The sequence below is a fragment of the Micromesistius poutassou genome (assembly GCF_964030765.1).
Source record: "Micromesistius poutassou genome assembly, chromosome: 17".
Lineage (NCBI taxonomy): Eukaryota > Metazoa > Chordata > Actinopteri > Gadiformes > Gadidae > Micromesistius > Micromesistius poutassou.
The window spans coordinates 7,958,418-7,985,794 of record NC_140287.1 but is presented as its reverse complement, the minus strand read 5'-3'; the positions used below and the strand labels follow the sequence as shown (position 1 = coordinate 7,985,794).

The 27,377-nt window shown below is 43.7% G+C and overlaps 6 protein-coding genes across 9 annotated transcripts; 1 reads left to right on the top strand and 5 right to left on the bottom strand.

The window, feature by feature from the left end:
- Window positions 1-3,222, bottom strand: ccdc28b (coiled-coil domain containing 28B). Its single transcript, XM_084482668.1, has 6 exons — window positions 3,070-3,222; window positions 1,984-2,353; window positions 1,432-1,601; window positions 823-977; window positions 279-301; window positions 1-130 (listed from the first exon to the last, which is right to left on the bottom strand). Exons 2-6 carry the CDS (start codon window positions 2,217-2,219, stop codon window positions 76-78), a joined length of 639 nt encoding a protein of 212 aa, XP_084338794.1. The 5' UTR covers window positions 2,220-2,353; window positions 3,070-3,222; the 3' UTR covers window positions 1-75.
- A 432-nt stretch (window positions 3,223-3,654) lies between these two features.
- tmem39b (transmembrane protein 39B) lies at window positions 3,655-9,008 on the bottom strand. The gene is made up of 9 exons (XM_084482659.1): window positions 8,846-9,008; window positions 8,078-8,278; window positions 7,042-7,261; window positions 6,753-6,836; window positions 6,444-6,598; window positions 5,890-6,223; window positions 5,354-5,541; window positions 4,497-4,617; window positions 3,655-4,023 (listed from the first exon to the last, which is right to left on the bottom strand). Exons 2-9 carry the CDS (start codon window positions 8,206-8,208, stop codon window positions 3,790-3,792), a joined length of 1,467 nt encoding a protein of 488 aa, XP_084338785.1. The 5' UTR covers window positions 8,209-8,278; window positions 8,846-9,008; the 3' UTR covers window positions 3,655-3,789.
- Window positions 9,009-10,467: 1,459 nt separating this feature from the next.
- On the bottom strand, window positions 10,468-17,479 carry khdrbs1a (KH domain containing, RNA binding, signal transduction associated 1a). Of its 2 annotated transcripts, XR_014638825.1 has the most exons (10): window positions 17,122-17,479; window positions 15,948-16,075; window positions 15,724-15,840; window positions 15,492-15,638; window positions 14,205-14,332; window positions 13,726-13,999; window positions 13,516-13,592; window positions 13,361-13,422; window positions 11,244-13,202; window positions 10,468-10,736 (listed from the first exon to the last, which is right to left on the bottom strand). XR_014638825.1 is itself a non-coding variant. In XM_084482556.1 (9 exons), the coding sequence occupies exons 1-9, from the start codon at window positions 17,279-17,281 to the stop codon at window positions 13,093-13,095; spliced, it is 1,203 nt and encodes a 400-aa protein (XP_084338682.1). In that variant the 5' UTR covers window positions 17,282-17,479; the 3' UTR covers window positions 10,468-13,092. The 2 variants fall into 2 exon arrangements, 1 of the variants encoding a protein (XP_084338682.1); XM_084482556.1 differs by having other exon boundaries at window positions 10,468-13,202.
- An 859-nt stretch (window positions 17,480-18,338) lies between these two features.
- Window positions 18,339-20,334, bottom strand: zbtb8os (zinc finger and BTB domain containing 8 opposite strand). The gene is made up of 7 exons (XM_084481803.1): window positions 20,146-20,334; window positions 19,947-19,971; window positions 19,735-19,856; window positions 19,530-19,612; window positions 19,281-19,333; window positions 19,071-19,107; window positions 18,339-18,946 (listed from the first exon to the last, which is right to left on the bottom strand). The coding sequence occupies exons 1-7, from the start codon at window positions 20,225-20,227 to the stop codon at window positions 18,860-18,862; spliced, it is 489 nt and encodes a 162-aa protein (XP_084337929.1). The 5' UTR covers window positions 20,228-20,334; the 3' UTR covers window positions 18,339-18,859.
- Window positions 20,335-21,343: 1,009 nt separating this feature from the next.
- Window positions 21,344-24,806, top strand: LOC311361994 (histone-binding protein RBBP4). The gene is made up of 11 exons (XM_084481788.1): window positions 21,344-21,444; window positions 21,825-21,972; window positions 22,064-22,209; window positions 22,449-22,622; window positions 22,731-22,846; window positions 22,960-23,120; window positions 23,232-23,358; window positions 23,494-23,571; window positions 23,737-23,871; window positions 23,978-24,088; window positions 24,271-24,806. The coding sequence occupies exons 1-11, from the start codon at window positions 21,429-21,431 to the stop codon at window positions 24,331-24,333; spliced, it is 1,275 nt and encodes a 424-aa protein (XP_084337914.1). The 5' UTR covers window positions 21,344-21,428; the 3' UTR covers window positions 24,334-24,806.
- Window positions 24,776-26,791, bottom strand: LOC311361995 (syncoilin-like). Of its 3 annotated transcripts, XM_084481790.1 has the most exons (5): window positions 26,689-26,791; window positions 25,860-26,376; window positions 25,189-25,605; window positions 24,989-25,113; window positions 24,776-24,908 (listed from the first exon to the last, which is right to left on the bottom strand). In XM_084481790.1, exons 2-5 carry the CDS (start codon window positions 26,358-26,360, stop codon window positions 24,866-24,868), a joined length of 1,086 nt encoding a protein of 361 aa, XP_084337916.1. In that variant the 5' UTR covers window positions 26,361-26,376; window positions 26,689-26,791; the 3' UTR covers window positions 24,776-24,865. The 3 variants fall into 3 exon arrangements, with proteins under 3 accessions (XP_084337916.1, XP_084337915.1, XP_084337917.1); XM_084481789.1 differs by lacking the exon at window positions 26,689-26,791 and having other exon boundaries at window positions 25,860-26,663; XM_084481791.1 differs by lacking the exon at window positions 26,689-26,791 and having other exon boundaries at window positions 26,127-26,663.
- Window positions 26,792-27,377: the final 586 nt, after the last annotated feature.

Sequence of the window (27,377 nt, the reverse complement as noted above, 5' to 3'; positions counted from 1 at the left end):
AGGGCACCGGGTTGATGTTTGACCGTGTCAGCAGGAACAGAGGTGTTTGGTCGCACACCATCAAGGCCACGTTGGTCAGGGACCGGATGACTTGGGCAGGTCCTGGTTCTCAGCCAGGTGAAGCTTTTGTCTGGACACAGAGCCGTTAAGGGCTCTCACACACACAAACAGGACACAGAGATAAACACAGCAATTGTGGTTTTGGTTTTTAGCACCCGGAGCTCCAGCTCAGCACTGTGTGGAGCCCATACATGGGTTCCGACCGAACAAAAGGATACATTGATGTGCTGAGTTCTTCCAGCTGTGGGAACAAATGAGGGGTGTGTCATTAGTACCACTGAATGGGTTCCTTGTTCAAACAGCTGTATGTGTAACTCTGTATATTAGCCAGTATACTGCCCCCTAGCAGTGGTTTTACAGCAGAGGATATCCCAAACAATGGTGGCTATTTGGAATTAAATAGCTTTTAATTAGGACTTTAAGGAATTTAAGACCTATGTTCACTCCCAAGCTTGTCAGAGAGCGGAAAAAAAAAAAAACACACACACACACACACACACACACACACACACACACACACACACACACACACACACACACACACACACACACATACTATCAATACATATTATAGATATAGTATATAAAATATATTTTCTAAAATGTTATTTAATATATTTAATGCACATTCATTATCCATATATATTTGAAAAATAATAACATTATATACACAAATGATTTTACAAATGTTTTACATTGTATATGTATTGATTTGTGGGCCGTGCCTGGGGCCCTGGGGCCCTGGCGGCGGGGAGAGCTTACGTTGCAGAGCAGGTGCTCCAGGTTGTGGTCGGAGACGCTCTTCCTCTGGTCCTCAGACAGCTCCTCCACGTGGCTGTCCAGGCTGAAGTGCAGCCGCGCCAGCTTCTCCTGCATCTCCCGCACGTGCTCCAGCTGCTCGAAGGAGCACACCTTGCCTGGACGCAGGAGAAGAGGGGGGGCAGGAGAAGGCTTGAGGAAGGGGAGCACACACTTGGATCACATATAAAATAGACAGGCAGTGTGTAATGCAATTTTAACGCAATATGAGAGTTTATATCGTCTAGTATTTTGAGTCATCTTATATTTTAATAAAGCGTTAATGTTGTCTTTTCTTACTATCAATGTGTTGCCATGCATAATTCAGACCGTTTTTAGACTATAATAAAGAATATATGCATCTTTGACTGCTCTTTATTGGCCTGTCAAATATCCTCATCCATACATATTGCATTAGAAGTATTGTGAGAGAATTTGTGGCTGATCCCGTTGATAACAGTTCATTGTTGTGACCACAAGCCTATTGGAACTGGGTTCTCCTTTCATCGCTGGAGACCAGACCAGTAACTGGATAATCCCCTGGGTGGCCAGGCTGGTGGGAGGCGGACTCACCGAAGGCCTGCAGTTTGCCTGAGTGGAAGTCGTTGAGGAGGTTCAGCAGCCCGCCCTCCATCTCCCGCACGTCCGACACGTCTGTGAGGAACGAGTGCTGCAGGGGCGACGACTGGACCACCTTGCTGGGCCCTGCCGGCTGGGGGGCCCGGGACTTCTCCTTATTGGGCCTGGTGCACACAGGGAGACACAGCCCTGGTTGAGACATAGCCCCTAGACGAGGGATCTGGGCCGATGCTGATCCGGGATCAGTTTTTCAAACAATCTGTAGTATCAAAATCAAAATATTGATACACACAAAAAATGTATACTAAAACTGAAAATAGAAAACCCTTAGGGTTAAGGGGGAGAACTGTTGTAGCTTAGGTCATTAAGAAATAATATTGATACACCCATAAACATTTATATTTCCAAATGATGTGAAACATGGTTCTGGATGTTGGCCCATGGCCCTACTGTAATGAGATGACCTTTTGGCCCACACAGAGCCTAAAGCAGTGGACCCCCCTGCTATAGCACTTCTCTTTACCACAAACCACTGTCCTGACTCACCTGGTGACTTTGGGGGGCGCTGCGACCGTGGCCAGAAGCTCTCTGGGCTGTCCCGGCGCTCCTATGGACCTCTTGTACTTCCCTCGGTTCTTGGGGGAGGGGGGCTGAGGCAGACCCAGAGAGAAGGTGGCACTTTTGCTTGCCGGCAGCGGGGGGAGCTTGCGGGGGTTTATGGGGGGCGGCGGTGGCTGGGGGAGGGACACCTTGGGGCTCCTCCGCTTGCGTTTGTCCTCCATGTTAGTCTGATTTGTTTTGGTTGGTTGTTGGTTTATGTTCGCAGAATTGCGGAATGAACGGCGGGCAGGATGGTGAAGAAGGCCGGGACACCTACCACCTGAAAAACCTCTTGATCAGGAGCCTGGATGGATGACTGCAAAAATATTAAATAATTATGTAATCTGTGACACAGCAATGACGTCATCGTATGCTTTTTAAAGGGTACAATTTAAGTTACGAAAATAATAATAGGGATCATTCAAAAACCTAAGGAACGATATAGACGAGTATGTAAGCCAAATAGTATTATAGTAATTAGGGATAGGTCTATACAGATTATGTAGGCCTATAGTAAGCCTATTATAAACGTATTGCACCAAATTGGGCGTTGTTTTCATCATGTTTTAACTGAGCAAGCCAAAGCAATGAAGCATTGGTAAGGAAACGGTCGAAGTAACTTTAACCAAGAGCTTTAGTGCCTCAGGTAGCTGAACTGGATCTGTGGGAAGAAGAACATAAGGACGAATCTATTGAATGAGACAACCTTATCACATCCAATATCCCTCTTTGTCTATTCTAGGACACAGTGGCTATGCAATCCGAGATGCGGTCTTCAATTGTCTTTTCGTCCAATGGGGACGAGCGTCTTTCGTCAGCCCGGAGAAGTAGCCTACAATCACAGGTTCGCTGTGCAAAGATGGCTACTCCACAATGCGAAAAACATTACACCATCTCGATAGCATAACTATACGATCAAGTGTGTATTTGTGTTAGGGAATACCGTTATGTATATATATAAAAAAAAACATCGTTACAACTCTGGAAACATCTTTAGATACATAAAAACGATCGCAAACAAAGTAGGCTTACCGAGTCAATTACGGAGAAAGACCAACCATCTGGACACTGGATCACATATTCTGATTTATCTTTTATACGTAAACGATTGTTAGTGCTGCACATTAGAGGTTATGTATGTTTTTACAATTACACTTTGTACACCCCTTGATTTACAATAAATGAAATAGAGCCGCGCGCGCATCAATACCCTAGCTAGAGTCGAGCTGGTCTAGATCCCCCTCTTAAAGGACCAGTACTGTGTTTTCACACAGAATAGGGGCGGGGAACTGTAATAATTATTCAGCGGCCAATCTACGTAGGCCCATTGGATGAATACAATCGATGATGTTTAGTTAAATAGATCTGGTTCTGAGAACACTCGGACTCAGAACCAGATCTATTTAGGATCTATCAAATCTATCCATTGCCATGTCTTTACAAATATAAATTGTTGAAATACTTCATTATCCAATACACTGTGACCGGATAGTCATTAAAACTTAGTAGGGTAGGCTATACATTTGTTAATACTTTGTACAAGGACTCACAATACATCTTCAAAACACGTAGGCAAACCCAAAAGGAAAACAGCATCATTAAAGTAATACAAAAATATTTTCTTTTTATTATGGCAGATCAGAACATAACCCGAACAGTGACACAAAATGCAGTTGTAGAAAAGATACAAAGCTCTCATGTATGTTTCTCTTACTCCATGGTAAAATGTGCAACACAATAATTTAACTGCTTCTAACTGACCTTCTGGTCAGAGGAACTGTTTGAGTACGAGTACGCTTTACCGAGCACTATTCTGTCTCTGAGTAGTTTGAAGAAGGCGTAGTAGTTGCTGAAGAGAATCAGGGCGAGTGATATCGTCTGATGCCACTTTTCTGAGCATATTAACGAGTAGAGTTGGTAGAATATCATGGCACCCTCCAGTATGATGAGCATGTTCAGTATCCTCAGTGGCTTGTTGAAGAAGAACTGCAAATCAAAAGAAGGAATCAAGTGTCAACAATCTAACAACACCAACACCTGTAGCCCTCTGCTTCAGCAAAGGATTTTAACAGAACTAATGGATTTTTCAGGCAAGAAATAGTCTGTTATATTTGTTATATTTACATTTAGGGCATTTAGCAGAGGCTTTTGTCCAAAGCGACTTGCAACCATTCATATACAAATTCACACACAGACGGTGGTGTCAACCACGCAAGGCGACAGCCAGCTTGTCTGGAGCCATTAGGTTTAGGAGTCTTGCCCCGGGACAACTCGACACTCAACTAGGCGGAGACAGAGATCGAACTAGCAACCTTCCGGTTACAAAGTCAACTCGCTTTTGCCCCTGAGATACTGCCACCCCAGTCATGATCGGCGATGAACTTCCCGCACATGACCCCGGACTGGAAGCGTCTTCCGTTTTGTTGGGGGGGGGGGCTGGTAGCTATGGTGGTACTCACATAGAAGCGGTAGTGGGACACATCGGAGGGCACCGCCACGTTGTAGTGGCCCATGGCCTTGTAGACGTTCTTATTGTGTTTCACCAACACGCCCTGGGGCCACATGTACTCCACCGTCCATCTGGTACACGCAGAGCACACAGTACCAGTTAGCCGAGATTAGATTGTATTTTCGTTTCGATGGTTCAATTGAAGTACAACCTAAATGTTGTCGTTCGGTACATTTGCATCAGTTTGAGGTACGGAGAATATTTTGCAGAGAGCGGAAATCCAGTAGGATCAAATGACTTGTCATAAGCAGACACCAAAACTACACAGACATCAGTGTCCATCTGTGTGCTTTAACCGCGGCCAGCAGGCATTGGGAGAGATCTGGTGGAACGGGTTCATTTGATGAGGTGGGGCTGAATAAGCTCCTGTTATAGCGCCACTAAGGAGCTCAACCTGCTCAACCGGAACCGTTTTACATTTACACTTCTGATCTTAATTACATGTTGTTGTTGTTGTTCAAAGTGGATTTGTGTTTAATTATATAATATAACCAACCCTGTTCCATGAAGTCGAACAAGTCAATCCACCCTTAACTTGACTCCCTCTCTGACGAAGCTTGCGTCAAAAATTTCCTGCCACGGTTCTCCACGGACAACAACAACAACAAACTTCCCCAGGTGGGTTGTACAGTGGATGGATGAATGTATCCTTACGCCACTCAAACGGCCAAATCATAATAAACAAAAGTGAAATAGTGACAGTTTAAAATGGGAGTTGGATCACAATCGCTAATTCCAGCACGGCGTATCCCAGTGTCGGCCACATAAGAGCACCCTCCCCGTATTGTGTGTGTCTTGTATACGTACATGTGCTGCAGGACGTTGGAGCAGAGCGAGGGGTCTACTTTCTGCCAGCAGCCCAGGTGGGCGGCGGCTTTGTGGAGCAGGTCGCAGTAGCGTGGCGGCAGCAGGTGTCTCATGAGGATGACGGACGTGCTGACGGACACCAGGATGAAGAGCTCACAGGACCAGCGCTTGTCTACATACTGGGTACTCTGCCGGGGACACACAACGCAAACCTTCAGTACAAAATAAATTTGGCAACATTTTATACAGAATAAAAACCCTGAAGTCACTTAAAAAAATAAATAAATAAATAGTATTCCCCATAATAATTAAGCCAGCTATAAGTTAGGGTGAGGGTGAAGACATCGATTCATAAACAAAATATAATTGCATAACATGCATAACCTAACTCTAAAATGCTATGCTTATTAACATGCTCCAATAAATACTTAAGACCAAAGCTTACAGCGCATGAATACCGCCCTAATATTTGAGGCGTGACACAAACAAAAAAAAGTCATAAACCCTGCCAAAACCCGCCCTTCCGGACAGCTCACCTTGACAAACCAGACGGGCACAAAGGCCACGTAGTAGGCGCTGAGCATGGAGCTGACCAGCACCTCCTTCATGCGCCAGTTGAAGTCCATCTTCAGGTACTCCACCTCCTTGCGGATGAGGTCCGGTGAGAGGCAGCAGGCGTGGGTGGGCATGGCCTGGACGCCGTACAGCTGGCTGGTGTGTTGCTTCCATGTCTCCTTCAGCACCGTAAGGTAGTCCCTGCCCTTGCCCACGCTGCCCACCTCCTTGGAGCCGATGCTGGCTATGGGCGAGAGAGGCCCCCCGCGCCGGAAGTCACAGGTCAGCCGGAAAAAGGGAATGTACATCCCAAATCTGAGAGAGGGGCGAGAAAGGCCGGGAATGGGAAGGGAGAGAAGAGTTTTGCATCTTGCATTCTTTAGAAGCACTTCAAGAACTTAATTCTCCATAAAGGGCATATTTAGATTTATCTGCAACACACCACAGGTAAATGGACCTTTGTGAATCCTTCTTGTTCTATTCAAAGAGGTGCCACATTTGACCCATCTTAGTGTGGTGCGGGCCAGGGACTTACGGATAGCAGAGGAAGAGCAGGCTGAGGACAGAGTAGGTCCTGAAGAGGTATATGAGGGACCGACACAGGCTCCAGCCCGTCAGAGTGAGCACGGCGAAGCGCGCCATCACCAAGAAGATGGAGTGAGGGAAGGAGAGCTTCCCACTCTGTGACGCCTGTTGAAGAAGACAGAAGGAGGTCAGAGACGGAGAGACGGGGAAGCACAGGACACTGGGAGAACTACTTTAGTGAAAATGCTGTTTTAATGTGGTTGAGCGTGTTATTCATCTACAAATATGTGACATGCATGAATCAAAGTAAAACACTTACCTCTTTCACAATCGCTGCAATTAACCTCCGTGCCAGTATTATGATTGTGAACACCAGCATATTATAGTCAATAAGGTGAAAGTTCTGTATGTAAAAGAAGAAGAAAAAAATCTATCAGCATGCAATCAACTTTCCAAGTCATCAGAGAAAGGCAAGACCAGTAACGGTGCAATAGCAATGACTGCAAATCAAAACAGACCACGTCAAAAGCACCCAAGCACCCACCCAAACCAGAGGGCGGTGCGGTTGGGGACCAGCCGGTTGGACTCGACCTGGCGGAGAAACTCACCAGTGATGTGTGGGAGGGGGGGTGTGAGGGAGGGTACCACCACACCGTCTTGTAGATGTTGACATAGTGGACGAACAGGGCGACCAGGTGGCAGAAGAACAGGTGGAGCTCGAAGAGCACGTTGCGGTCCAGCGACAGCTCAGGGATCTTGCAGTGCTTCAGCGGCACCACAGTCTGGGTAGCCAGCGGGGGGCTGGACATGCCCGCTCCGGAGCCGTTCCTGAGGGTGGGGCGAGAGCTTGTCTGAGTTCAATCAGGAGGCCTACGGTAATTCCAAGACGTGGTCTGACTAAGGGTCATTCTGTGTTGAGGCAGCATTGGTCTGCTGACCAGAGACCCTTTTCCCAGAGGTTTCATTGTAGGACAAACAGAGGTGTCGCTAACTAGGGGTCTGCTACTTTGATGTAGCAGAGCACAAGTAGCAAACTACACTAGTGAAGATGACACATACACAACACACAGGTTTTATGAGTGACTCCTGTGTTTATCCTACCATAGACTCATAACTCATGAATTTTCCATTTAAAAATGCTCTCTATGCTATATCTCCAGTTTGTCTCACTACGAAGAAGTAAGGAGAGCCTCATTTCCATGGAAGGGGTCATTTCCTGTCAAATGTAATTGGTGGTCTGTAAGCGACCGTTCACGCCACCATTCAAACCACTAAATTGCATGTAGAAACCCCCTGACCACAGCAGACGGCGATATCAGTTTGTCTGGTAACGCAAGACTAGTCCTAAGATGACACCTCTATGAAAAGGGTCTAAAGGCCTGGCCTGTAAGAAAAGAGGCCAGGCCCCAAGATACATGCTTATAAGCTATATACAACTATAGTTTATAAGCATGTTAAAGCATGTATATATAATTAACTATAATGTAGTTTGTCACCGTCTCAACTGTGAAATAAAGGACTATGTAATATAAGGTCACGTATTACAATATCCCTCCTCATGACCAAACCCCCTAGTGTGCTTGCTAACCCCGAATGCTGAACCCCTCTATAACCCTATAGCGCAGGATGCACGAGTCCTCTCACCTTGTTCGTGAACGCACCCCCGTTACAGGAGAACTCGTGGAGTGATTACCATTGCTCACGGAGCCTGGCTCACTGCTCAGTGGTGACCTACAGTAAGCGGTGCGGTTTGCTCCTCTCCTTCCACCAGCCATAGCAGACAGGACCTCGCTTCAATGTTTATTGTTGTGGTTGGTTGTTCTATTCACTTGAAGGCGCTAACACCTAGGTCAGAAGAGAAACCGCACACCACATGAACCCTCCTCCATGTCTCCCAACAACCTTTGTAACATTGCCATCCAATTACTGATATACACTTTGAGATATTCAAGATGCAGTGCTGTATTTTGGAATCTATTACACTTAACATTCATTAAATTGCATCTTTATTTTGCTTTGACTCTGAATCCTAGCTAAAGTAAAACATTCACATAGCAATATAACCTCACCTGGTTGAACCCCAGTATTATGTAATAATGAGCATTGCCAAACTTGTATGAGCATCATCACGTTGTTTTTAATAAGGTTAAGTTTGCGGAAGCTGACTTGCTAGCTCTGTGGCTCGTTGCATCATTTGCAGACTAACCTGGGTCCTCGGAAACGTGGAGATGTATAACCCCGCGGGGGGCTGCATGCGAAACGTGTTCCTACAATAATCCACCAACTGCAATCTTTCCGCCAAGATGGGAAATGCATGCTCGACAAAATACAAAAGACTGAGGCCTTGCTAGCTGGCTAGCTAGCCTAACCCCAAACCAAAAGCAGAGGAAACCACAAGAAGATCATGCTTACCCAGTGGTAAGTAGCGGTCTATGTTAGGTGCTCCGATACGGTGAGGCGTTCGGGATTAAAAACAAGGACTTCTACGGTTCCACGTGGAAATAACTGCGAGAATGTCATTATAATTAACGAGGATACTCATTGTTGATGTGGAATAGCTACCAGTGTTGGAGAGGGGGCGCGGATGGGTTTGGTCACGTGGGAGGGGAGTGTTTTAAAGAGACAATAACACGAGAGGGAACGGCGAGGGTCCAGTCCAACTTAGTGTTAAAACTTAACGCAAACTGTGAAATACTGTTCCCTGGAATACCTCACTCAAGGGCCGTGTCCCAATTCAGGGGTTGCATCCTTCGAAGGATGCGTCCTTCGAAGGATGCAGCCTTCGTAGACCGCGAAGGCTGCATCGAAGGCCGAACGAGCGTTGTGGAATGGGACGGTCTAGCCTACGGAGCATTTCCGGATTGCGCAACCAGCCGTTAACGTGCTTTACCTTGCGTGACCACGCGCCGCTCCTGTCTCCTAGCAACCCTGACAGCTGCGGTTCAAACCGGACAGTGGAGGAGATATATGGAGCCAGAAATTATCATTTTATTGGTTATGTTTTATCTTTTATTGGAGGAGTGGGAGAAGATTCACCGCCGGAGCCGGCGGGTGAAGAGGAAGAGAGGACGTTGGCTTAACGTTAATTAGTTTAACGTTATATGTCTAGCGTTAATGTAATTGAACTTTGACAATAAAGTTACATATTTAAAATGGTCCCAACCTTACTTTTATATAAAAAAATGTTTTACGTAGTTTTGTCATTAAATATGTATTCGCTGCAGCTGCTGCTTCCGCTCTCTCCGCGCCATTTCTGAAAAAATATCCAACGCGCAATGAATGTTGGGATACGTGGGGCCGTGAAGGATGCATCCGATGCGTCCTTCAAATCCGGGAAACGAAGGCTGCATATCTCGGCCGCATTCGAAGGACCCTTCGAAATGGGACAGCACTTGACGCGCCGCTGTGACGTATGCGGTCTTCAAATGCGTCCTTCGAAGGATGCAACCCCTGAATTGGGACACGGCCAAGGAATTCCGTGTGAAAGCAGACAAATATGCAGCCTCTGGCGTAGTCCACACCTCCGTTCCCAAACTGTATAAGCGTTGAGCATTTGTGAGACACTACGGCACGTGTCGGCGGTCAAAATGAGGAGAAGTATGATGGGGTTTATTTAGAAGAGGACTAGTGTTTAAATACAAGAAAAACATGCGGGTTGTGCATGTATTCGCATTTCGTTTATACTAAATGGTAATGTTAACTAATAACTAATTTGAATGGCTGAAATAAAAAAAATCAATGCCATCGAAAAATGCACATGAAATAATTAAAAATTTTAACTTTATAATATTCAAACAAAATTTAAATAAATCCACTGATTAGTTAACTGCTTGTATAATCCAAGAGGTAAATGCTGTTCTTTTATGCCGTAACAGGGGAAGATACATGTGCACTTCAGTCTCATTCCAAACCATTGGCTTAAATACATTTCTAAAGGCACTCTTATCGTCTTTGCAGTATATCCTGTCTCATAAAATGCATAATCTCAATGTTTCAGCACGTTGTAAGAATTAGAAACAGAAACAGACAGAAAATGAGAAAGATAAAGTTTATGTCAAGTTGTAATGAGCAGCAAACTTTAGACAAACATTTAAACCTTTTTTTGTAGCAAAAATGTAAAAAGTAGTAAAATACTTAAAATGATTTACTCAGTTGTCATATGTAAAAAAAAGTTATAAAAATCGTTAATGTTAATTAGGCCATTAGCAAATTATTGAACATGTAACAAACTGAAAATAGTTGAGCGTGAAACCAGACCGTCAGAAATACTGTTGTATTTGCACCTCCTGTGCCCTTTCAAGACCTGAGGACAGAGGAAATGATGTAATCAATTGGGACCAATCAACAAAGCTCAATGATCTATTTCCTTCTGAAAAAAACGTGCCATCAAAAATTATTCCATACTCTCCAATTAGCATACTTAAGAGCAGCATTGTGCTTTATCCATTTAGTGTAAAAGTTGATCAATAGGAATAATCATCTCAAACATCTTACACAAAAAACTAAAACATGAAAATGTAATGACAAAGCTTTGCATACAATTTCTATAGATGCAGCGTCAGTTTTAATTTGGACACATGTGAAAGATAACCCATAAGTATGAATTAAAGAAAGTTAATCATTTTGCCTCTTAACGTCTCCCTCAGACACACGTAATGACAGTGAAGTGAAAAATCAAATCAAAATGCAATCAAGAACTTTCCACATTTCGACACAACCAACCCATAGACTGACGCAAATTTCTCAAGAAGTACTTATTGCCCATGACTTTTTACCAATAATCAAGTGATGAGTGAGACTCTTCCATTACCATGATTTGCTCACTGAGGTTAAGCACACAGTATTCCAACGTCCACCGTACGTACGGACCACCTAGAAAGAGACAAACCAAATGAGCCTAGGCCATGCAAGCTCCACACTGGACAAGACGCATGCAACAGTGACATACTATGACAGGATCATGCAACTTGAGCTGAAAGATTTTTTTTTGACCAATAGGAGTTCACACGATTTGAGTGTATTCTTCACTATAAAAAGGAATTCAAGATACTTTTTGTTGCAGTGAAATGAATGGACCATTGTTATTTGAGCAAGACTTGCATTACAACCATTTCTGATTGTTTTGTACAGCTAATTTTGCTCGGAATACACTACTAATAGCAGCTTTTAATTAAGCGTTTTTTTTTTTTAGGGTAACACTTTTGGGTGACTTGCATGACTTGAATTTTAAAACAGAAAACAAAACAGAAATCTAACAGATGAGTGTTGGGGTTAGGTTTTACCTTCTTGTGGCGATCTTTTGGCTTTTAGAATCCTCCCCTCTGCGATTTTTTTCTTTTATAACAAAAACATCCAGCATGACTTTGCATCAGTCAAGTAAGATCCCTGTAAGCTTGATTTGAAATACTGATGAAACTCAGTCATTTCAAATGGTTGAAGATACGTGGCTCTCTGGGAGCTCCAAGAGGTATGCTAGCTAAAGGTTGACGACAATATACATGTTAGAGCACTATATTATCAAATGGCAAACAGTTTGTCAATACCACAATAAACCTTTTATTTTTGGAGGATAGTAATGACAACACTGTAGAGGAGAATCCCAGGACTGAAAGGGTTTGCACGTTCTGCTTTTTGGTCTTTTGTTAAACAAAGTCGTTTTTTTTAAGTTGGAATCATTATTCAAAACATAAAAAAACTAAAATATATAAGATTTTGATACAACAAATGCAAAATACGAATTTTAGAATGAGAAGAATGTACTAGGCTTTATTGATACAACGCAATGCAGCAACACAAATGTTTGATATATTTAGTATCCTATTTAGCATAGAGCACACAATACTTTTGGAAACTATGCGACTTTAGAACATAAACATACGTCCTGGGATTATGCACATAATATTGAATTGGCACCAGATTATTTAACCGCAGGTCCTTTTAGTCTTCACTGAATTTAGAACAAAAAATAGATTGCGGATCAATTTTAGAAAATAAATTGTTAAAGGATACAAATTCCTGGTGTTGCCAAATGAATGTTAATGGAGTAAAAAAGTAATTGTTTTGAAACGATTTCACGAGTATTCGAATTCAAATAAGATTTGGATAAAAATTATATATACACATAAAAAAATGCAGGACAGCATACCTCTACACGTTTTGATTGATTCATAACAGCTCAAAAAAGGCTGCGTTTGGATTTGCACCTTGAACTAGTCTATTTAATATTACATTGGGACAATCGCAATATTCCTTTTTGTGGATTCATTGACGACATTTGAAATGCAGCCTAAATAAGACAGCTAAATCGCCACAATCACATATTATTGGGAACTAAGTGAAATGATAACCATTAAACAAAATGCCTAAACATTACTTTATCTGATTATATTAATGTAACCAGGAGCCTAGACCTAATCCTCCAACCACACTAAAACATTTTATGAAACGCTATAAACAACAAAACGTCCTGCATTTGCAGATTTATGTGGCACGCTGCAATGCACCCAACACATCTCCTATAGTTTAGTAGAAATAAAAATAAAGTCGGTGTAAAATAAACATTAAAAAGGGAACCAACAAGAAGGAAATTACTTTTTGAAAAGTTAAAAGTGAGTTACAATTGTAGACAGTTGCTGGAGCAACTTTCTACCAGAAGCCATTCAGTATCTTCCATATGGATGCTCCCTGTAGCCTCCCTTGGACTGCCTGGCGGGAGGGACTTTCCCACCGGATCCAGAATTGGGCCATGACCCCTCCCAATCATCTTGAGCTGATGAGACACAAGACACAGAAGAAATAATGAATGGCCATGAATTACTTAATATGCAATCAGGAATAGTGTTAGTTCCAAATAAGCCTCAATATTGTGCTCATTAGGTCACTCCAAAACTTCCACACACACGGAAAACAGGGCAATGGACAGCTTACTGTAGGCATCGTATGTGGGCTCCTGGGGCTCTCCATGGCCGTAGTCGTAGTATTCAGTATCTCTGAGGACAGAACGACAAGTGAAACGTGAGCACCCTTCTAAATCCAGACCCTGAATGAAGCAATATGTCAATGCGATGCAAGGTTTCACTAACGCCGGTGCAGGTTGCTGGTTGTAATAGTTTTCATAGGACTCGTAGGCGGGTTCCGTGTAGGATTCTTCGTAGGATTGCTGCAGAAGGAAAGACGGAAGAATAATTAAATTAACTGATTGGCTGGTGATGAATTCAGCCCCACTCTGATGAAGGAAAGGTCAGGGCCGACAGGTGAAGTCTGGGGACGCGTACAAAGGAAAATAGACTCACGTATTCCTCATAGGACTCCGACTTAGGCTGTGTGGTTTGCTGGGGAGGGAGCTGGTGCTGCTGGTGCGAGAGGGCAGCGGCGGGGAGCATCCTGGGGGCCCCAGACGTAGGGGGCCGCGAGCGGGGAGCTGAGCCCCCTCTGTTGGGCGGGGCGGGGGGACCGCCCCTGCCAGCCGGCGCCCCCCTGGGTGCACCGCCCCTGCCCAGGGATCCACGGTGAGCTCCGCCGCGTGGCGCACCACCACGGGGGGCCCCGCGTGGCATTCCTCGACCCCTGTGAGACACCATTATGAGCAATGGACCACACCTGACACCTGCAACTGCAACTCAGTTCAGTAGTACAACTGTAAACGCATCTTCTTAAAAGTGGACTTGACAGTCTTGACTACCCTGACTGCTACTACCCATTAAAAAAAATAATCCAAGGAGAATCCTGGAAACACAGCAGCTCCAAAAAGAAAAGCTTCACACGGGCTAACCTGGGTCCTGAAGCATTGGGTGGGCCGCCGCGGCCCCGGCCTGGGTGACCACCTCGGCCCCGACCTGAGCCATCCTGTGCTCCGTTGAGGTAGTGGGGGTCCATGTACTGCTCCTGCTCACCGGGCTCCTGTGAAAGAACACCCTGATTTTAGGGGTGTACGGTATAAACGGTATAGAAAGTACACCGGTTTGAATTTGCGCTACGGTATGGATTTTGACCATACCGTGAGACCGGTGTGACTGTGTGAAGTAACGTAAACACAGTAACGCAACTTATTTTTCATGTGAAAAGTAAAGTTACGCGAAACTACTGAAATATGGTAACGAAACGTAGTTCCTTTTCCCAGGGACCGATTTGTCAGCGATACTGCCTTCTCAGGCAGTATGCTATTGCGCAAGCACGCAGGCACGCAGCATGCGCAATAGTTCCTTCACGAGCTCTCATTCACCGTACGAGACAGACGCTGGTAGCGTGAAGCAGTCTCTGCATCTCAGACATCGCTTCCGCAGGCATTTTCCAAAGCCAGTCCTTGCGACAAAAAAAAAGCCAGTGGTGGAACGAGATAACAAACGCCGTCACTGTTTACCTGTGTAAGGACATGGTTCCTTTCAAAATGTAGATAGAAAGGGCTTGATAGAAAGAGATGATCAAAACACTCAATCCCAGGTACGAGTTACCTGCCCACCCACACACACTTCAGCCAAATTGAGATGCCAAAACTACACGGCAAGGTCCGCGACCAAGTGGAGAAAGAAATCCATACTGGAAGTAACTAAAAAAAACAAAACATTTTTTTTCTATTGCAGTTTTGCTCAATAAATGTTCTTAAAATACTTCTATACAAAAACAGCTGCCTAACCAGTATTTTACCTCTTCAGAAGCATTTATATCAAAATTAGAATGTAAAATTAACATACCGTGATATAATACCGTGTATGCCTCAAATCATACCGTGATATAAATTTTAGTCCATACCTTACAGCCCTACCTGATTTAATAAAATGCAGACTACCCAACAGAGAACAAGGTAGACACCAACTTGCATAGTGACGATGACTTCGATTTGGAAGTATACTCGTTGACTGGTAGAGCACACAGGCTCATAATGTACAAATAAAAAAAGTTATTGTAAACACTGGGTCACATTAAAGTACATGGAAAATGCAAGATGGCATCAGACCACCAAACTAGGTATTGTCACAATACTTCATACTCTCGAAATCATAACATAAATATTGCCCAGTGGCGCCCTCTGGTTCATTAAAATAAGATGCAGGATACGTACTGGGATGAGGAACTTCTTGACTTCGTCCATGGCGTGAGCCATGCGCAGGTAAGCCTCGGGAATGGGAGCGGTAACCTCAATGAACACGTGCAGCTCCATGGACAGGTGTGCGTATTTAGCCTCACCACCCTTCCTTAGCTCTTCCTCCTGGGGGACACATCACAGGTAACTGTGAGCATTACATAATACACCATGTGCCACAGTTACATTTGTTACATGGGAGTTACTGCACCTTATTCTTGTCCCTCATAGAGCCCTTCCCTAGGACGGAGATCTTGGCTCCGGTCTCCTCCTGCAGCCTCTTGATTGTGTTCCCTTGAGGGCCCAAAATCTTACCGACAAAGTTGACCTGATGCAAAAACACATGGGGTGGGGATAAATGACCTGGCCCAGCTTGTTCAGTGTTAAGGGCAGACCATCTGTGGCCAGGCTACAAATACATTAAAGAATACGTACCCTTGGATATAGCTTTGTGGGGATTAATACCCTCTCCTTGAGCTTCAGATTTCTTGTGGCAAACAGGTCCAGGTAAGTCTCCTTTTCTGTGTCTTTAAGCGGCTCACCCTTCTGAACCCTTTCAATCTCTGCAGACAAAATAATTGATTGCATTATTATATGTCGTTAACAACGAAGATTGCCATGTTATCTGAACGTAAAAAGAGTCACAGTACAAATTGGGCTTTGGACTCGATTAACAGGGACGAGTAAATGGGTTTACTTAAAACCAAGTGTGCCAAGTTTCCAGACTCACTTCTATTCCCAAAGCCTTGACCGTAGGCTGCTTAGTGTCGTCTCATACATATTCTCACTGCTTGTGCTACTCCTATACTGCCGTTGTGAGACTTGATGCTTCTGTTTGATAGCTACATGCACGAGGCTTGTATGGGACTAGTGGAAAGGTTTGAATGAGTGCTGCTGTGTTAACTTTTGAGTTATTTTTAGCCTCAAGAGGCCTTCCGTTTTGCCAGGCCGCATATGTAATGAAGTTATTGTAAACAAATGTGTTTAGTGAGTTGCCATAATGACATTTATTTCGTTCTTTAGACGTAAAGCGAATAAAACAATGCTCATCACATTTATAAGTCCGGTTTAATCAGCTGTTTCGAGCGGAAGCGATGCAAATAATTCTGTATAGATATTAAAGATGTATACCGACTTATGGTGGCTTCCCAGTTTTTAATTTCCCTTAAAATAGCGATGAGTTAAGAAAATTAAATAACAAAAAGGTATATATACGTTTTTAAGACATCACTCATATCAAGAGAAATAGAGAAATAAGTAGAATGTATTATTCATATGCATTATATTTGAGGAACAAGGACCACATTGCACGAAATCTCGCAGTGACGACCATTATAGCAATGCACAAACACGCAGACAAGATTTACATCTCTAGTACATTTATGCGATATCCTGATCCAATAAGACATAATGGTCCATCATTTGGATATAATCAGCGCCAACTTCCAAGAAGCACCACGTGTGCTACGAGCCCAAGACTCCCATAGCGCCCATTGTTAGGCCCGTGGCGGCGGCCCCTTGGAGGAGCGGAACCAGGGCCTCCCCATACTACCACCGCCACCACACGCCTGCCTGAGTTAGCATAGCCATTAGCATGCTCATACGCTACCTGCGGATATCAGCTTCATGGCGTGTGTGAACGACGAATCCAAGCTGTCCTTTTCTGCTAGTAGCTCTGGAAGATATTTGCTGTCGTCCATCTTGGCTTTCTTTTGTGCTGGGCTCGACGCCATGGCAGAGTCCGGTTTGATCTTAGCATTGGTGCTCATCTTGCACGTTCAGACAATGGACTCCTATCCGATAGCTACGTCGTCTCCTTTGCAAAAAAGAATCCGTCGGCTGTAAAAGACGGATGTGCGTTTCGTCTGATGTGTTGAACAGGTAATCTTTGTTTCGTATCCTTTTACTTGCAGTCCCTTGTGTTTTCAAAATAAAAATGAATGGCGTAGTTGCCAGCATTTGAGGTTGGGATAATGGCTTGAGTGGTCGAAAGGGTATATATAAGAGTCTGCGATGACGTCACGGCCAATCCGAATCGAGAGGACGTTCAAACACTGCCATGTACCCTAAACACGAGCAGCTTTTATGTACAGAATCATTAAGGATTTTTTTTGCCTTTGCTGCCTTCATAATTGAGTAATTGATGCTAAATATGTGAAATATAGATGCGTTATGCATAAAAACTAACCGTAATGATAAGTACAAATTGAATAGAGGGCCGACACAATGAGTGCACAAAATAGCCTCAGTTTTGAGTCTATTTGTATTATTATTATATTTAATAATCGTAATACAGATTAAATACAGATTATAACAATACCTTTGAATGGAACCATCTGCGGTGAGTATGAGATGTGTCTGGAGCAAGCGATGTAGCCTCTCCTACCTTAACACTGTTTTTAATGGTAAAATGTTTCCCAATATGCTGTAATATACTACATTACTGTGCAATACTATTGAAACAAATATTTGAATGCACAACAATTCAGTTTGTGTCAATGTTTCGCACATAATAGGTAAACTCAAGTCTCACTGATCAGACTTTTGATTAAATTAATAACCTCAGTTAATAATAACTGTAACCTAACAAAGAAACAAGACATTTATCCACCCTTTTATTTCTTGGTTTCGGGTCCAGGCTCTAAGTGCCATCCCCCCCAGAGTGGCATGGCAATTTGTATGGGAATTTAGCCTATGGTCAGTAGCTCGACCCAAATCTCTTCAGAGCACTATGCACTACTGACAATATTTCAAACAGAATAGCTGAATGACGTAGGCTTTAAAAAGGTACATATAATATATATATAATACAATTACATTAAAAACGTATATAATAAAAATATTTATTTATTAAACATTTTGTTTATTACACCAAGATTTGAATAAAAGTGTGCATCATAGGCAATCACTGCATTTTAATGTAATGTAAACAATAAACCAAATTATTAAATGAATTAAAGTTACTTGATGGTAACTAAATTATTCTAAAAATAGCGTCCATTAAAAGATGTCAGTGGCCTACTTTCTGTACTTGCTTACAATTACTGTGTGTTAGAACATGACTAACAATTTAATGTGAGAATAGTTTAGAAAGGAGTACAATAATTTGAAAATAGACTAGTATGATACCGGTATATCAGTGGGACTCGTAAAGGCCAAATGTGTTGAAAGACTTCCAACTGACTTATGAAAGGCCATAGCTTTGATTCATAATAAATATTAGTTTGCTTTCCGAGCAACCTTCAATGCTCAGTTTCAGTGCATATAAAAGACAGATGACCTTCCACAGGCCTGAGGTGGTTCTTGTCGGTAGGCAAGTAGCATGGGGTGATCCCCTGTGGTCCTCCTCAGATGTCCACAATGGCAAAAATCTCAGATTTCTCTTTATCATGGATTTGCATTGCAGAGTATGTGATGGCCTTCACCTCTGTTCCCTAGAGACACCAACACAGCATTGTAGTTTGATTATTGTGTTGCTATATAAAAAAAATTAAATTCCATTTGTGAAAAGGAAACAACGTTTTTGTTGTTTATGTGATAACAAAGGACATGACCTACCTGAGGATGCTTTTTTAGGCAGAACTCCTCACCCCACCTAAAAAACAAGGGGTATTAAGGGCATTACGACGTGACCAAAGTACCTGACGATCTATAGTTAGAATAGGCATAGGATGTATGATGGGAGTAGGTGTACTTTACAACAAATCACAATACTCTCGTATCAATGATGGCATTTACAATTTACCTGCCAGTGATTGATAAACTCACCCAATTGATCGGATCTTGAATTGCATTCTATCAATATGCGTAACTTTAATTTCCTACAAGGGAGATATTGTTCAGCCAAATAATGAAACAGTGAATTACTGACTTAATCACCCAAAAGGATCTTGTGTTAGTCAATACAGTATGGAATACAATTTGAGACTCAACAAGTTATTGTCTTTCATGTGGAATTAAATTAAACTGATTCCATAATTAACTTGATCAAAGCTAAATCATGTTGGAAATACTTACCCTTGGGACAAAGAAAAGATCAGCACTGAACTTGAATAACCAATCATCAAGAAAGTGGAAAAGGAGAGATTCCATATCATGTCCTATTTTGAAACAACGATGGAAACAGTAAGGCACAGCATGATTTATTTAAAAAAATTATGTTAAGTCAAACCGATTTAAGACCAATTACGTAGGACCACATTCAATGGAGATCGAGTCTCACCCTCTGACTCAACGTCAACAGTATCAGTAGGTTCCACTGTTTCTGTGTCCGTCATGTAGCCAAACATGCCCATTGCGCACTGTTCAAACGCTTCTTCCAGAGTGTTGCCCCACGAATGGATTCTTGAAATAAAAAGCACATGCCCATGATAATATAATAACGGAATGATTATATAGTCTTTGACTATGGCACACACGCTGCTATATACTCACTGGACATCAGCAGTATGATCCAAATCTGAAATTAGGAAATTCCAAATTAGGAAGGCTATTAAAAGAATAGTTCTAATATAATAGTATCGTTAAGTATATCATATAATAGAATAGCACTCTTTATCGTTTTAATTCACGAGGATTTAATTGGACTTGGGAGTTAAAAAGTAAACGCAAGCACGTCATACACTTGACTCACATTCGTACTTCTTGTTAATCGGTGGGTATTTTGCCTTGACGACCTTCTGCTCCTCCGTCAGATCCAGCTCTCGGTCATCCATGGTGTTGTTATACTTCAATAAAGATCCAACTTATCGGCAGTTCAAATGTTTCAACTGGGTGAAACTAAACGTGAAGTGCCCTACGTGAAATACAGGAAGCCACAATACCATTGCCAACAACACTTCTCTTTTTCGTTTGTTTGTTTTGCACTTAAACTACCTCTGTGTTCGTGAGCGCCCCCTTCTGGCCTTAAATTTAGTAAGTTTCGCTCTGCCAAACATAAGCCTTTATTTGGTCATTGGAGTCTCCAGAGAATTCCAAATTGTATCTAAGTTAAGTTTATTTTTAATCAATTTTGACAAACCTTAGAACATTTGACGCAACTGAATACAGTTTTCTGATGTAGGCGTACTCTGAATTTATCAACACAATTCACAAATGACACATACACACACCTGCACTTGTTTGCACTTTGACCTTCATGGTGGTTAAATGTCTTTGATGGTGCTGAACAAAAATTATTTCGTATTTGGAGTACTTAAAATTTATGGATTCACACCTCATTTCTCCAGGTCAAATGAGCTGCCCATCTTTCTAACCTGTTGCCTCTTCTATTAGGGTCAACATCTGTGGCATAGGGACACCATCTGAATAATTGCTCAGTAATAGATTAATCCATCTCATTATTTGACATACATTACACCAGTTAAATGTTTCCTATCGTGGTCTAAATTGGGATCCCTTCTAACATTGGCCATTTCTTTCTATCTCAATCTGTATTCTGGGTTACACCAGCATATAAATGGCCTTTTCTAGGCCACATAGTGATCTCGCAGACATACAAGGGTCAATACCCCTATCTCTTTTGACAGCTACAGAGTTTTGAGGGAATCAGTTACAAAATATCCGTTTTGACTTGTAATCAATAGTTTATATCCATATGATATCCATCCTCACTCATTCATGAATGAATGATGGATTGAGTGAGCAGCATGGAAGCATATTCATCTTTCTCGAGGCAAGCCCGGACCTCGGCCTGAAGAAGTGATTCGTTAAATTTTTACAAAAAAAAAATCGAAGATCAAAGATTGATAACACTTCCGGATCTTTGACTCGTAAGACGTAACCACGCCCACGCCGGCTGTTCATTGGCTAGTCACATCATATGCTGTTGGCGCCATTGTAAGGTTGCTTCAGTCTTCTACGTGAAGTCTGTACTACATTTATCGTCTTTCCCATAAAACACTTTTTTTCTACATCATGGCTGATAAAGAAGGTATGGGACAATGATACGTCTTTTGACATCAAAATGTGTAAACATTTAGTCACCTATGACCATTAAGACGATTACGGTTGATTACGCGCCAGTATGCATCTACCTTTATTGTTAGAAAGTAACCAATTTTACCGGCAAGCTAACGCCAACTAGCTCGTTTAATGTGCAGAATTGCATAGCGATGTGCTTTAGAACATCTTTAGATGGATGATTGAACGCATTTTACTCGCGAATGTCCTGCTTAACTAACAAGCAAAAAACTGCTCTGACTGTGGCCACATCAGTGTCCAGTCTGACCTAAATAGAAACGCTGCTAGTTGGCGCTTAATGTGATCACAATGAATGACTGAACATATATTATTATAACCCCATTTGTACAGCCGCGTTCGACGATGCCGTGGAGGAAAGGGTGATCAATGAGGAGTACAAGATCTGGAAAAAGAACACCCCCTTTCTCTATGACCTGGTTATGACCCATGCGCTGGAGTGGCCCAGTCTCACCGCCCAGTGGTTACCCGATGTCACCAGGTTAGCCACGGGGTTAAAGAATCGTTCGTTATGTAAAATACCTGGCACCTGGCTGCTCACGTGGTAATCTTTCCTCTCTTCCTGTTCGCAGACCCGAGGGGAAGGACTACAGTGTGCACCGGCTGGTCCTTGGGACACACACTTCTGACGAGCAGAATCACCTTGTGATAGCAAGCGTCCAACTTCCAAATGACGATGCCCAGTTTGATGCTTCGCATTATGACAGTGAAAAAGGAGGTGAAAAGCCATGTGGTCATGGGTCCTTTTATTTTATTTACTTTTTATAGTTTTATAGTCTCATATCAAATCGTTTTTCAAGGGATTGTTCAGATGGTGATCTCACTGTACTGTTAATTACATAGACATTCATAATGGAGTGTATCATAAGTAACCGGTTTCAATCGGAATAGCACAATGCTAGAATGGACGCCATTGATATGAACACCGTCCATAACCATAATATTCGTTCGCTTCAGAGTTTGGAGGATTCGGCTCAGTCAGTGGTAAAATCGAGATTGAAATCAAGATCAACCACGAAGGAGAAGTGAACCGAGCTCGCTATATGCCCCAGAACCCCTGCATCATCGCCACCAAGACCCCCACCAGTGATGTGCTGGTATTCGATTACACAAAACACCCCTCTAAACCAGGTGGGATTACAGCCAACATGATGTGCACGTTAAAGAAAGTATCGTAAACAGTGGTTCCACTCTTGAGGTGCCATCCCACTGCTCACCACTGTTTTGTTTTGGTTCCAGATCCCTCTGGAGAGTGCACTCCTGACCTGCGTCTCAGGGGCCACCAGAAGGAGGGCTACGGCCTCTCGTGGAACCCCAACCTGAGTGGCTGTCTGCTCAGCGCGTCTGATGACCATGTGAGCCCCCCCCCACTACAAACCCACCCTTTCCAGTCATTTTTACTGTACCCATGCCCTTCCCCTCCACTCCCCTTTGCTCATGTTCCCCATCCACATCCTCTTCTGTCCAGACGATCTGCCTATGGGACATCAGCACGGTGCCCAAGGAGGGCAAGATCGTGGACGCCAAGACCATCTTCACAGGCCACACGGCAGTGGTGGAGGACGTGTCCTGGCACCTCCTGCACGAGTCCCTCTTTGGCTCTGTGGCTGACGACCAGAAACTCATGATGTATGCGGCTCCTGCTCCACCACCCCTCCCCCCAACAAAAGAACCTCCACATGACTAAACTCTCTCGAGTCCCTCGTTGACCGCAGTGCTTCTGTGTTTGTGTGTCTCCAGCTGGGACACGCGGTCCAACAACACGTCCAAGCCCAGCCACGCGGTGGACGCCCACACTGCCGAGGTGAACTGCCTGTCCTTCAACCCCTACAGCGAGTTCATCCTGGCCACGGGCTCAGCAGACAAGGTAGGCCCCCCCCACCCTGTCTCCGCAATGCTACCGCAGCACTACTGTTTGGACAGATTGTCCCCCTTCTGCTCTGTAATTGTATCTGTTGCCTCGGTCGTATGCAGTGGTCTTATTTTGTGAGTTTCTCGTCAGACCGTGGCTCTCTGGGACCTTCGGAACCTCAAGCTGAAGCTGCACTCGTTTGAGTCGCACAAAGACGAGATCTTCCAGGTTAGAAGCCACATGATTATTTATTTTCTTTGGTCATTAACTTAACTAAGATGTTCTTCATCTCATGTTGGTAATTCAAGTTAATATTGCTTTCCATATTTAGACTGGTGCTTGGACTATAAATAAAAGTTCCCCTGTGGTTCCGGTGCCTTCTTCCCTCAACAGGTCCAGTGGTCTCCCCACAACGAGACCATCCTGGCCTCCAGTGGCACAGACCGCCGCCTCAACGTCTGGGACCTGAGTAAGATCGGAGAAGAGCAGTCGCCAGAAGACGCAGAGGATGGTCCTCCAGAGCTGCTGGTGAGTCGTCAAGGACTGACGGTTATAATTGAGGCACCCGAAAAAGCCTGGTCCTTCAAAGGTTTATTCTGACCCCCCCCCCTTCACCTTCCATTCTGACCCCCAGTTCATCCACGGAGGACACACGGCGAAGATCTCTGACTTCTCCTGGAACCCCAACGAGCCCTGGGTCATCTGCTCGGTCTCAGAAGACAACATCATGCAAGTATGGCAGATGGTAAGACATTTTAAGACTATTTATTTATTTATTTATTTATTTATTTAAATGCACGTACAATTTCAGAAAAAGTGCACATAAGCGTATGATTTATATTGTAATTCCCGTCCTAACGGCTCCCATTGCTATAGCTCTGAATGTTTATTCAAATCTGCATCATCTTCAATGTGTGTGCTCCTCAGGCTGAGAACATCTACAACGACGAGGACCCAGAAGGAGCGGCAGATGTCGACCCCCAGCCCTGAGCGGGACCCGTCTGCCCACCCTAACCCTTTCTACTTTGGTCTACGGTCGATATTTGGTTAAAGATACGTTGGGACTAATCATGTCATTTTTGAAGGTTGTTTTGTCATTGTCTTGTATTGTGGATAATGGCATTGCATATTTATGAAGTTGACCGTTTTCTTTTGCATTTTTACAAAGTCTACAATATTGCTCTTGTAAACATTGCCTTACTCCTCTGAATTGTTTGGGTGTGCTTGCCAACACGGACATTCCAAGATTTGATATGCGTGGGTTTTTAATATATACATTCTTTCTGTTTTATGTCAGACACCTTACCTTTTCTATAGGCTATAAAAAAAAATTGTACATACATTTTCATATTTTTCTTGTTTGTGTAGTGTTAGTGCTCGCTTTATACATTTTGCCTATGTAGTGTCTCGTCCTATCATGAACTTTCCAAGTGTTCTCATAATAAAAATATATTTCAAATATTCTCTGTCTCTTTACACAGATCTGTTATCAATACTAGCTCGATTAAGTTAAGGAATTCATTCATGCATCTTCTGCCGTCGATTCTCTGGCATCATTGCAGCCTCTATAATAAAGCCAAGAAGAGAATGAGTCACACAATGTTAATACTGTGCTTTTAAACTGGTTGACATGCTGAAGCCATACCTGAAGCCAGCCAGCTCTCTTAAAAGCCCATCCTTAAGACTCTGTAAGTGTGTGGTGGACTTTCTCTGAATCTCAAATTCAACCTTCAGGTCTCTCAGGGTCTCCTCCAACACGTCCACGGTCTCCTGTTGTATATTGTGGTAGATGAGTGCTGGATGTTTGTAGAACCATTAACAAAAGGTTCCCTTTCTGCTGTTTACCTCGCACTGAGCCTTGCCGTCCCGCCTGTCCCTCTCCATCAGGGCCATCCTGTCCTCCAAACGAGCCCTCTGCAGCTCCAGCCCCTGGATGTCCTGCTCCAGGGGTCTCAGCCGGACCCTCAGATCCTGCCCCAGCTCTTTGCTCTTTCTCAGGGCCTCCTCTCCAGCCTGCCTCCTGCTGAGCAGGGCCATGAGCCGAGGCTCGTACCAGCCCTCCAGTGACCTCATGCTGCCGCTCAGCCGCCGCTGCAGGCTGAGAGACGCCCGGCGGCAGTGGCTGACGTCGCTGAGGGACCGGGCCAGACCACGGGAAGGCTTTCTGGCCTCATCCCGCAGGCAGCTCAGCTTGTGCCGGTGAGCCTCCTGAAGCTCTGACAGCTCCTGGGTCAGCCGTGGGATCTGGGCCTTGAGTTCATCCTATTGGTGGAGAAGTAAATGACTGATTAAATGACTGATGATTCTTGGGAGAGGTGTGTGTGTGTGTGTGTGTGTGTGTGTGTGTGTGTGTGTGTGTGTGTTTGTGACAAGACAAACAAGAAAAAAAAGGCTATAACAAAGAACACAGCCATGTCACACCAGTCAGAAATGTGAAAAGCATCTGTGCTGCAATTCTCTGCTAAGAAGACTATAATCCTTCGCTTAAAAAGTTGACCGTTGAGTTATCACCGTACTTGCGTGACTGAGGACTGAGCCACATCGTACTTCTGGGCTGCTAGTGTGACTTGGCTCTGAATGCAGCATCTGGCCGCCCTTAACAGCATCCTCTTAACCTGTTGCACATCCTCGCAAACAGCAATATGATCCAGCTGCACCAGGGTGAGCGTTTTGCGCGCCTCCTCAACCTTCCTTCTTAAGTGCGCCACCGCTTGCAGCATGGGAGCATGCAAACGGAGTAGTTCCCGTATGAGCTCGTCCCTCTGCATCTCGAGGCCACGCACCTCATGGATGCACTGGTCAAACCGCCAACCCAAGTGGTCCATGTCGAGCGGACGTGGGCCAACTTGCATCGTCGGATGCCCTGGGTCGCTTCTAGGGAGTTCAGAGTGTGTTGTCTCCGAGGCAATGGGGCGTCTCTCGAGACTATTGACATACCCCTCGCATCTATCTTCAGAGTGTGAGTCATCTGATGCATTGCTCTGCGGGAAATCTTCGACATGTCTACGAGTTTCCATTGCACCTGCCAAGAGACTAAAAAACAGTGAGGAAAAAGCCCTCGGGAAAGAAGGCGGAGAGCAGAGTTTGATTGATAAAAACAATAACAACTAATACTAATGCTAAATAACTAATCTCACTTTCGACTTTGTAAAGGGTTCAAATAGTGTATCAAACATGAAATCATAGACTTCATGTCAAAGTGATAACATGTTTGATAAAATGCAAGTTAAAAAAATCAACAAGGCCTCCTTCAGCTTGCAAAGCCCCTAATTAATTATAGGTAACACCCATTACACCCATACATCATGAGATCACAACACAGCGAACCCAACAACTTCAACTTACGCTTTTTAAATGTAGATTACGCCCAAGCCTACTGCCAAAACGGGTAGAACAGCAGAGTAAAAAGAAATCACAGAACAGCTCCTGTGTGTGTGTTGTATCCAGGGCGGTAGAGAGTTCAGTGTTTATTAATATCAAGGCAGGCAGCGGCACGAAACACTATCTCCTGGCCCTGAGCGAGGCACACGCACGCACACACACACACACACACACACACACACACACACACACACACACACACACACACACACACACACACACACAAAAAAAATCGTTGTGTTTGTGCATGGAACCTTTTTATATAAACCATGTATGTTACAAGGTTTGTGTGCCCATGGTTTATCGTCCAACTAATTATTTGTAGACCCCATTGTCTGTACATTTTATAAACCAAAAATGTTGGATGGACAGAAAGATTCTCATTGGCATTTGGACATAGGCCTATATGTATGTAGCCGTGCAAGAAGGAAATGATTTAAAGAAGACATCATTGAGGACTTCTTACAAATGACTCATGAATCATTTCCACACGTTTACAGGCCCATGAATGGCTAGATTGATGACATTAACATCCACTTAGTTTACGTAGCGGTTATTCTCCTCTTCTACCACTAGGTGGTGACACAACCTTGAACGCAGTCGGCGGATGGTCGCTTCTCTCATCACCTGGGCGCGCGGAGGTACAGGTATGA

Bases quoted from the DNA above. Each gene is read 5' to 3' on its own strand.
- ccdc28b (XM_084482668.1), bottom strand. From the start codon at position 2,219: ATGGAGGACAAACGCAAGCGGAGGAGCCCCAAGGTGTCCCTCCCCCAG. The intron at 1,602-1,983 runs GTGAGTCAGGAC...TGTGTGCACCAG, and splicing joins GCGCCCCCCAAAGTCACCAG to GCCCAATAAGGAGAAGTCCC. The intron at 302-822 runs GTAAGCTCTCCC...TTGTTCCCACAG, and splicing joins TGGAGCACCTGCTCTGCAAC to CTGGAAGAACTCAGCACATC.
- tmem39b (XM_084482659.1), bottom strand. From the start codon at position 8,208: ATGGCTGGTGGAAGGAGAGGAGCAAACCGCACCGCTTACTGTAGGTCA. The intron at 6,599-6,752 runs GTAAGTGTTTTA...CTTCTTCAACAG, and splicing joins TTGCAGCGATTGTGAAAGAG to GCGTCACAGAGTGGGAAGCT. The intron at 4,024-4,496 runs GTGAGTACCACC...TTTGATTTGCAG, and splicing joins TGTCCCACTACCGCTTCTAT to TTCTTCTTCAACAAGCCACT.
- LOC311361994 (XM_084481788.1), top strand. The intron at 23,872-23,977 runs GTGAGTCGTCAA...TCTGACCCCCAG, and splicing joins ATGGTCCTCCAGAGCTGCTG to TTCATCCACGGAGGACACAC. The intron at 24,089-24,270 runs GTAAGACATTTT...TGTGCTCCTCAG, and splicing joins TCATGCAAGTATGGCAGATG to GCTGAGAACATCTACAACGA.
- khdrbs1a (XM_084482556.1), bottom strand. From the start codon at position 17,281: ATGAGCACCAATGCTAAGATCAAACCGGACTCTGCCATGGCGTCGAGC. The intron at 14,333-15,491 runs GTACGTATCCTG...GTTCTTTCACAG, and splicing joins TCAAGAAGTTCCTCATCCCA to GAGCCCGGTGAGCAGGAGCA. The intron at 13,593-13,725 runs GTGAGTCTATTT...TTCCTTCTGCAG, and splicing joins CGGAGTCCTATGAGGAATAC to CAATCCTACGAAGAATCCTA.
- zbtb8os (XM_084481803.1), bottom strand. From the start codon at position 20,227: ATGGATGACCGAGAGCTGGATCTGACGGAGGAGCAGAAGGTCGTCAAG. The intron at 19,972-20,145 runs GTGAGTCAAGTG...TCCTAATTTCAG, and splicing joins GATTAACAAGAAGTACGAAT to ATTTGGATCATACTGCTGAT. The intron at 19,334-19,529 runs GTAAGTATTTCC...TCTCCCTTGTAG, and splicing joins ATCTTTTCTTTGTCCCAAGG to GAAATTAAAGTTACGCATAT.
- LOC311361995 (XM_084481790.1), bottom strand. From the start codon at position 26,360: ATGGAAACTCGTAGACATGTCGAAGATTTCCCGCAGAGCAATGCATCA. The intron at 25,606-25,859 runs GTACGGTGATAA...CTCCACCAATAG, and splicing joins CTCAGTCCTCAGTCACGCAA to GATGAACTCAAGGCCCAGAT. The intron at 25,114-25,188 runs GTAAACAGCAGA...AATATACAACAG, and splicing joins ACGGCAAGGCTCAGTGCGAG to GAGACCGTGGACGTGTTGGA.